Raw genomic sequence first — 8934 nt, 5'->3', positions numbered from 1 at the left:
AAACAAGTACTGAAATGTCAAACACATACAGGGCACATTTCATTCAAACTATCGCAACTAAGTTGTCAAATCATAGTGCTATTGATAATGTCCAGTTAAAGATAATTTTGCAGCCTACAGTATTGGTGTACTCTCTATGAAATGGTATCTCCGTTTCCTGTGTAATGAATAAGTCATAAAGTACTTGCTGAAGTAAATATTGACTTCCTTATTCTGTATTTTAACTTTTGCCAGCATAAAATTTTAAAATTTATCAGAGACCATCCTAAATCGGTTCCACATTTTCCTTATGGCATTTTTCATTTCCTTATTCCTGAAAGTGTAAATTAAAGGATTGAGCAATGGAGTCATGATGCCATCAAATACAGCTACCTTTTTCTCAAAAGATGAAGCAGATGTAGATCTTGCATATATAAATATGCACGGGACAAAGAATGAAACCACAACAGCAATGTGGGATCCACAAGTGGAGAGAGCTTTCCATCGACCCTCAGAACTGTGACTTCTTAAGGAGAATAAAATGACACCATAGGAGATTAGCAGCATAGAAAAAATTATGATGCAGATAGACCCACTGTTGGCAAACACTAAGAGGCCATAAACATAAGTGTTAGTGCATGCCAACTCCAGTAATGGAAACAAGTCACACATGAAGTGATCAATGACATTGGGTCCACAAAATGGTAGCTGCAAAGTGAAGATAATTTGTATGATAGAATGTAAGAATCCCCCAGCCCATGCTATCCCTACCAGAGTGCCACAGAGCCTCCAGTTCATTATGGAAGAATAGTGTAATGGCTTGCAAATGGCCACATAGCGGTCATAGGCCATGGATATTAGGACAATCACTTCCACGGCAGCAAAGAAATGTTCAGCAAAGATCTGTGTCATGCAGCCTTCAAAAGAAATGGTTTTGCTGTCGTTGATTGAGTCAACAATCATTTTTGGTGTGATGACTGAAGTAATGCATGCATCCAGGAAGGACAGAAATGCCAAGAAGAAGTACATGGGTGATCCAAGCAGTGCAGGGGTGCAGAGGATCGTCACTGCAATGATTATGTTGCCTCCAATTGTTGCCATGTAGACAAAGGAAAATACAACAAATACTATTTTCTGAACTTTTGGGTTCTCTGAAAGTCCCAGGAGGATGAACTCAGTTACAATAGTTTGGTTTGGCATGATACTCAAAACAACTTTAAACTGTTTTATTTTTATAGATATTTAGTCTATCTTAGGTGATAGTCATATTTACATTTCTATGGGAGTACTTTGTGTTCTTTCTGATATATGTGTTTGTGTGTGTGCAGGTGCTATAGTCTTTGTGTAGAGGTCACAAAACAGTAAGCAGGAATAACTTTTTGCTCTACCGTGTTAGATCTTGCATTTGAACATAGGTGGCTAGTCTTAACAACAAATATCTTTACCACTGAAATTTCCCTCTTGCCAAAACTGTCATCATTTAAATCTGTAAATATTAGAAAAAAAGATGCTTCAAACAAGTTTACAGTACTTTTAACGGGCATGTGAACTGATATAAAAACTAATATTATTTAATTCCATTGATATTTAGAATTAAAATTAGAAAAATCTTTCAAAGGAACAGTTGATAATCAGGTAGAATTGAAGAGATAAATTTCAAAATATTAAGAATGAGAGATTCTGCCAGAGCATGACAAATACAGAGGCGAATAATAGCAGCAAACCGTTGAACTGAAAACAGGGTCCTCAATGGAGCTGTTAGAGAAAGGATTGAAGGAGTTGAAGGTGTTTGCAACTCCATAACAACAACAACACTAACCAACTAGATCTTCCAGGACTAAACCGCTACCCAAAGAGTACACATGGAGAAAATTGTGGCTCCAGCTGCATGTGTAGCAGGTGATGGTCTTGTGAGACACCAATGTGAGGAGAAATCCTTGGTCCTGCCAAGGCTTGACACGCTCCCCTTACCCCCCTCCCCAGTGAAGGGGAATGTCAGGGCAGGGAGGGAGGGGATAGGGGTTTATGGATAGTAAACCAGGAAAGGTGATAACATTTGAAATGTAAATAAAAATATCCAATAAAAATAGTCTCATTCATATTATGAGATAATATTAACCTGCTTATATGAAGAAAGAAACAGTTTATCTTTTAAGTATGAGCTTTTCTCATTCTCCAGTGGTTTCCTGATGTGAAGTATTAAAAGGCACCCTAAAATTATAATCTATGTATAGACAGAAAGACCATAATTGATTTATCATGTCTTTCAGTACCCATCTAAATATTCTGCTATAGCAATTGATGAAGGGGCAGGCTGTAGTTTAGAATGCACATAAAAGTCCTGGACATATTTCAAATTTTCTTTCAAGTTTGGAATGAATGAAAATCTAAACTGGATCAATTCAAATGGCACAATTCAGAAATAAACATAATATAGAAGTCTATTTAGGAAGTTTTTAGTTTTATACTTGATGTTTAAGAATGTATTATGATATCAACTCTAACTCAGCATTTTAAAATATGACCATAACTCAATAAAAATAATGTCTTTTTTATGGTAACTAAGCCATTACTAAATACATACATAATTTAAAACCATAAAAGAAATTGTGAGTTTGGAAGGATGTGATAGGGGCCTCTGTGGGTGTCTGAAGAGGTAGAGATGATGAAGATGCTTTTGAAGATGTATGAAATTAAACATAAAGTCTTAGAAACATTGGTGAAGCACCTTTGCATAATTTGGGTACATCCAATTAATAATATGATAGAAAGAAACAGCAGTTTCACTATAATATAGAGTCTTGACACTTCTTAGTCATTAAATACAGTATGATAACTTATTTGAGAAAGTATAATTCTGTGACTTACATTGTTTGAAATCTTTATGAATTTAGTATATGAGTGACATTTGCAAACATCTAACCTGTTAAAATGACAGGGTTGGGTCAAATTTGAAAATGTTAAAACATTGCTATTGATGACATGTCTTTATAATTCTAATTAAAATTCATTCTTTTGAGAGTCTAGCTTTTTTGTCTACTGAAATTCTTTTACAAATCATTCAGATTAATAGCCTAGCTTTTAAGGTCATTTTTTAAAGAATGCATAGCTTGTAAAATGTCTATATGTTCTACATGTATGAAGCATTTGTTTTAAAATATACGTTTGATATATGAATAATGTGCTCACAGATATACATTTTTTAAAAATTTGTTCATAAAGCAGAAAAGCATTTGTACTAAGAGAAAAAACAAAGTGATTTTTAATGACTGCCACTTAGAGTGTATAAGTTTTACATGTTTATGAAGTATCATAAAATCAAAACACACAAAACAAAAAAAAATGATGTCTAAAATTTCAAAACATCCATTAACAATTTCCATGTGTTTTAGGTTTTCTTTTCACCACTATAATATCAACTCATTGTCTATGCATATACTATGAATAAGGAGATAACAGAATAGAAATCCTAAAATGCATTGTAATCATTCTAAGATAAACACAAATGTACTATTCTCTTCTAAATGTAGTATGACCATATCAGTGTATCCAGATGACTAACATTCTGGAACTTCTCCTTGTACTTCTGTTAATCTTAAATCAAACAAATAAAATATTATGTAGAAAACACAAGATGTTTAAGTTGGCTACCAAAAAGGCAGGGAAAGTTCTTTATACATGATAACCATTTGTTGTTGAACAAATTGTCTCATATCAGTGGGCCACAATAGAAACATTTAATATTTCATTCTCACGGACAGTTTTTTTTAATAAAAAATAAATATTTTGCTACTATTTTTGAAATACCACAGAAGTAATGGTTGGACCAACTCTCCCTCAGGGGTCTTGTACAGAAGCAACTGTGGTCACTTGATGACTGAGTCAGCTCCTGAAGCAATAATTTTGGCAAGTGTGCCTCCTCATGTTTGTTATGCATATTATTCACTATTTACCCTGGTTCATTTCAGTAACATGGCTAAATTTTGCGCCAGTTATTCTGCAAATAACAAACAATTTTTTTTCTAAGTGGAAAGCTTAATGGCAATAAATTCTATCAAAGAGACATGGCACAGTGCTTCCTTAGTAGTAGGTTTTAGGGATGGGGGGGTCTAACTCTCTTGATAGAATGCTTACCTTACCATCAGTGATTCTCTGGGTGTGGTCCAAAGTACCACATACACCACATACACCTGTAATCCAGGCACTCTGTAGATAAGGAAGACTCAGAGCTCAAAGTCATGCTTCGATTTAAATGGAGTTCAAGTGTAAACTGATGCATTGAGACCCTGTTTTAAAAAGATAGAAATAATTTAGACTAACTAATACAAAATTCAATCAATAAATTATCAAGTATTTCAACCAATAAACATTTTCATTACACATCAAAATGATAAATTAAATATTTCTTTAAAATTAATATTTTGTTTAATTCTTTAACCTTGTCTTATTTTAATATAAGATTTTATCTACCACAAAAGATTTCTTCTGCCCTCAGTGTTGTTCTTTTGATTCCCCAGTATCTCACTCAACTTTACTCAAATCATGAAATGTAAGAAAATTAACTTTTCTGTTTTCTTTAGTTTCTTCAGATGCCTGAATGTGCTCTCTCTCTCTCTCTCTCTCTCTCTCTCTCTCTCTCTCTCTCTCTCTCTCTCTCTCTCTCTCTCTCTCTGTCTCTCTCTCCCTCCCTCCCCCCCCTCTCTCTCTCCTAATAATTCAGGTGCTTTTGAAAAGGAGACCAAGCCATGACAACCACACTAAAGCCTCAGGCCCTTTAATTTTCCTGAAGAATCCTGAGGTAGGAAGTTAATAGCAAATAGAAGATTCTGCTTTCACCACTTCAAAATGGTGCTATGAGTCCTCTGTGCTATGTGTACATGTGTGGTGTTGGAAAAAAAATCACACTTTACTTTTGCTATAAATCATTTATAGCAGTGTGTTTCAACTTTTCTGAGGCTACAACACTTTGATACAATTCCTCATGTTATGGTTCCTCAACCACAAAATTATTTCCATTGCTTCTTCATAAGTAATTTTATTAGTTATGAATTTTACTGTAAATAATTGTGGTTTCTGATAGTCTTAGGCAATCCTTGTGAAAGTATGATTTGACCCTGCAAAGGAGTCGGAACTTATAGGTTGAGAAATGTTGGTATTTTATAGTTAAGCAACACTTTAAGTCTACCATACCTCTAACAACATTCGATATAAAAATTAATTCAATAAAAAAGTCAGAATGGTTTATAGACCAGTACCCAAATAAGGATGTTTAGAAAAAACAAATCAAGTACTATTGGGAGGCAATAGGCCAAGATACATGTGCATTTCTAAGTGACATACTTTCGATGTAAAGAAGAAGGACTGAGGTTATCTTTATATTATTTATAGTTCAGTACATAGAGATTCAGGGCGAAAAGGAGAGAGGAATGGAGAAAAAAGAAGGGAATAAAGAAATGAAGCAAGGGAGAAAGAGATGAGTGAATCAATAAAATACAGAGGAGATGAAGAGAGGGAGAATCAAGAGCTTTGCACACTGCCAATATCATTGGTGGGGGGGAGGGTCTGTGCAGACATTACTTTTCAAGTGTTTGCTATAGGCTCCACATATACTATTTTGTTTGCTTCTATATCGAGAACATCCCCGATGAAGATGGCAAAACTGAGCTCCAGAGTTCATGCAATTATCTAAAAAAAATGAAGCTATGAAGTTAAACATCAAAGAAAGGATTAGCCTCAGTACTATGAACACAACATCCCAAATTTAAGCCACTTTATCACAATTTAAAAATCCTATCTCAAAAGGCAAAATTGTGGCTTAAACACCTCATCATGTATTAGTCTGTGAAAAAATCTGCATAGGCACCTCCTGTTTTTTATACCAGAAATTATGTTCACTGGGGAAAAAATACAGTTAATATCCAAGTCTTCCTTCTACATCGAAGAGCAGAAGAACATGCTGGCTGGCAGTGGAGGTAGAGACCATTTCAACTAATTTTCCAGTCTTGTCCACAATTGTGGTTTCAGGGTAAGATAAAAATGTAGGAGCCAAAGTTTCCTGGTTGAATGCAAGTGGAATTTAAAGAGGCTTCCGCAGAGCTCAGGAGCCAGTGAGATTGATTCTCAGTCCTCTAGGACTTAGGGAATGACTTCTCACATGGGTTTTTAAGAGATGATTTTGAAGGCTTTTTAAATTATTGAAGTGATCATAAAACTTTGATGTGCTAACCAAATTACTGTTTGCTTTTAAATTTCTCAACTTTCTAATGTTTTATAATGGATGAAATATAGTGTTTCATCGAAGAGTTCAAGTAAAAAGTTTGCACACTTACAAAATAGAAGAATTCTGTTATAAGGAATCTGTAACCAAATAGGAACATATGTTTTGTCAAGGGAAAGCAGTAGAAAAGATTTTATGTAAAATATATTGAGAGCTTCGCTTTCAATTTGCTTATCCTTGATCTTTTGTTGTCTTATTGCTCTAGCTAGAACTTCGAGTATATCGAATAAATAGGGAGAGTGTTTAGCCTTGTCTAGTCCCTGATTTTAGTGTTATTGTTTCAAGTTTCTCTCCATTTAATTTGATGATATCTATTGGTTGCATATTGTTTCTATTACATATTGGTATATGCATTGAATTCCTGATAATTCCAAGAATTTTAACAGGAAGGAGTGTTGTGTTTTGTCAAAGGTTTCTTCCATATCTAATGATCCTGAGATTTTTTTTCTTTTCTTTTATTTGACTTTTTTTAATTTACATTTCAAATGTTATCCCCACTCCTGATTTCCCCTCTTGAAAGACACTATCCCATCCCAACTTCCCTTGAATCTGTAAGAGTTCAATCCTCCCCAACCACCCATAGGCCCCTGCCTTCCTGCCCTGGCATTTCCCTATACTGGGGCATCAAGCTTTGACAGGAACAACGGTCTCTTGTTCCATTGATGTCCACTAAGGCCATCCTCTGCTACATACACAGCTGGAGCCTTGGGTCTCTCCATGTGTACACTTTGGTAATTTAGTCCCCAGAAGCTCTGGGGCAGGGCATTATTTGGTTGATGTTGTTCTTCCTATGGGGTTGGAAACCCCATCAGCTCCTTCCATATTTTCTCTAACTCCTCCACTGAGGACTCCATGCTCAGGCCACTGGTTGGCTGACAGCATCTGCCTTTGTATTTATCAGGATCTGGCAGACCCTTTAAGGAAACAGCTAGATCATGTTCCTGACACCTAGTACTTCTTGACATTCTCAGTAATGTGTGGGTTTGGTATCTGTATATGGGATGGATCCACAGGTGAGGCAGTCTCTGGATGGTCTGTCCTTCAGTCTCTGCTCTACAGTTTATCTCCTTATTTCCTCTAGTGAGTATTCATTTCCCACTTTGAGAAGGACTGAAATATCCACACTTTGTTCTTCCTTCCTCTTGAACTTCATGTTATCCATGAATTGTATCTTGAGTGTTCCAAGCTTTTGACTAATATCTACTTAGCAGTAAGTGCATGCCATGTGTATTCTTTTATGACTGGGTTATCTTACTCAGGATGACGTTTTCTTTCATTATCTTTTTTGACTGAATATAGAATTTTTATCTTTTTTATTTGATATTTTTTATTTATATTTCAAATGTTATTCCCTTTCCTGGTTTCCCAGCCATAATTCTACTATTCCATCCCCCTCCATTTCTTCTATGAGGTTGTTCCCCCTCCCCAACCACGTGCCCTTCGTACACACACAATGGACATTCCCCTGTACACGAGGGTCCAGCCTTGGCAGGAATAAGGGCTTCTCCTCCCATTGGTGCCCAACAAGGCCATCTTTCACTACTTATGCAGCTGGAGCCATAGGTCAGACCATATATAGTTTATGGGTAGTGATTTAGTCACTGTGAAGTCTGGTTGGTTAGTATTGTTGTTCTTATGGGATTGCAAACCCCTTCAGCTTCTTCAATTCTAATTCCTCCAATGGGGAACCAATTCTCAGTTCAATGGTTTATTGCTAACTTTTGCCTCTCTACTTGACATGCTCTGGCTGTGCCTCTCAGGAGACAGCTGTTTCAGGCTCCTCTCACCCTGTATTTCTTGCCTTCATCAATATTATCTAGTTTTGGTGGCTGTATATAAATGGGCTGTCTACGCAGGTGGGGCAGACTCTGACACCCATTACTTCAGTCTCTGCTCCAAACTTTGTCTTCATATGCCCTATTATGAATATTTTTGTTCCATCTTTAAGGACTGAAGCATCCACTCTTTTGTCATCCTTTTTCTTGAGTTTCATGTGGTCTGTGGATTTTATCTTGGGTAGTTTGATTTTCTGGGCTTATATAAACATATCAGTGAGTGCATGCCATGTGTGCTTATTTGTGATTGGGTTACCTCACTTAGGATGATATTTTCTAGTTCCATCCATTAGCCTATGTATTTCTTAGAGTAATTGTTTTTAATAGTTGAGTAGTGGTTCATTGTATAAATGTACCACATTCTTTGTATCTATTCCTTTGTTGAAGGGCATCAGCTTATTTGAGTCCGTATTGTGGGGCTGGTGGGAAGGGCAAAGAGTGGAGACTAGTAGGCACCTTGGTAGAGCAAGTTACCAGGAACATGTGGAGAGAGAGAGAGAGGGAGAGAGAGAGAGAGAGAGAGAGAGAGAGAGAGAGAGAGAGAGAGAGAGAGAGATCAGAGGAAGTCTTTGTCTTTTGAACTAAGTCAGGGGTTACTCATGATCCTTGAGTTCTGATGTGGGTCTCTGTGTGTCACTAGCTGGGTGACACTTTAGCTGGGTTTGCTCCATGTTGGTAGCAGTGCCAGTAGTAGGATTAAGTGGGGTGGGGGCACATCTATTCTGCCACAGGGCTTGGACATAGGAGTGGTACAGTGAATTTGGAAGTTTGACTGAGCTTACCTCATCATGCAGCCAGGTGGGTGTCAGGTTGTGAGAAGCCCTCCTTTTCAGGGTCTCTAGG

General features: G+C 36.6%; 1 protein-coding gene across 1 annotated transcript; it reads right to left on the bottom strand.

The window, feature by feature from the left end:
- Window positions 1-243: 243 nt before the first annotated feature.
- On the bottom strand, window positions 244-1179 carry Or4c107 (olfactory receptor family 4 subfamily C member 107). Its single transcript, NM_001000347.1, is given in 1 exon segment — window positions 244-1179. A coding segment is annotated over 1 exon segment (936 nt).
- Window positions 1180-8934: the final 7755 nt, after the last annotated feature.

The sequence above is a fragment of the Rattus norvegicus genome, chromosome 3 (assembly GCF_021556685.1).
Source record: "Rattus norvegicus strain SHRSP/BbbUtx chromosome 3, alternate assembly SHRSP_T2T, whole genome shotgun sequence".
Classification (NCBI taxonomy): Eukaryota; Metazoa; Chordata; class Mammalia; order Rodentia; family Muridae; genus Rattus; species Rattus norvegicus.
This window is presented reverse-complemented; position numbering and strand designations above follow the sequence as displayed.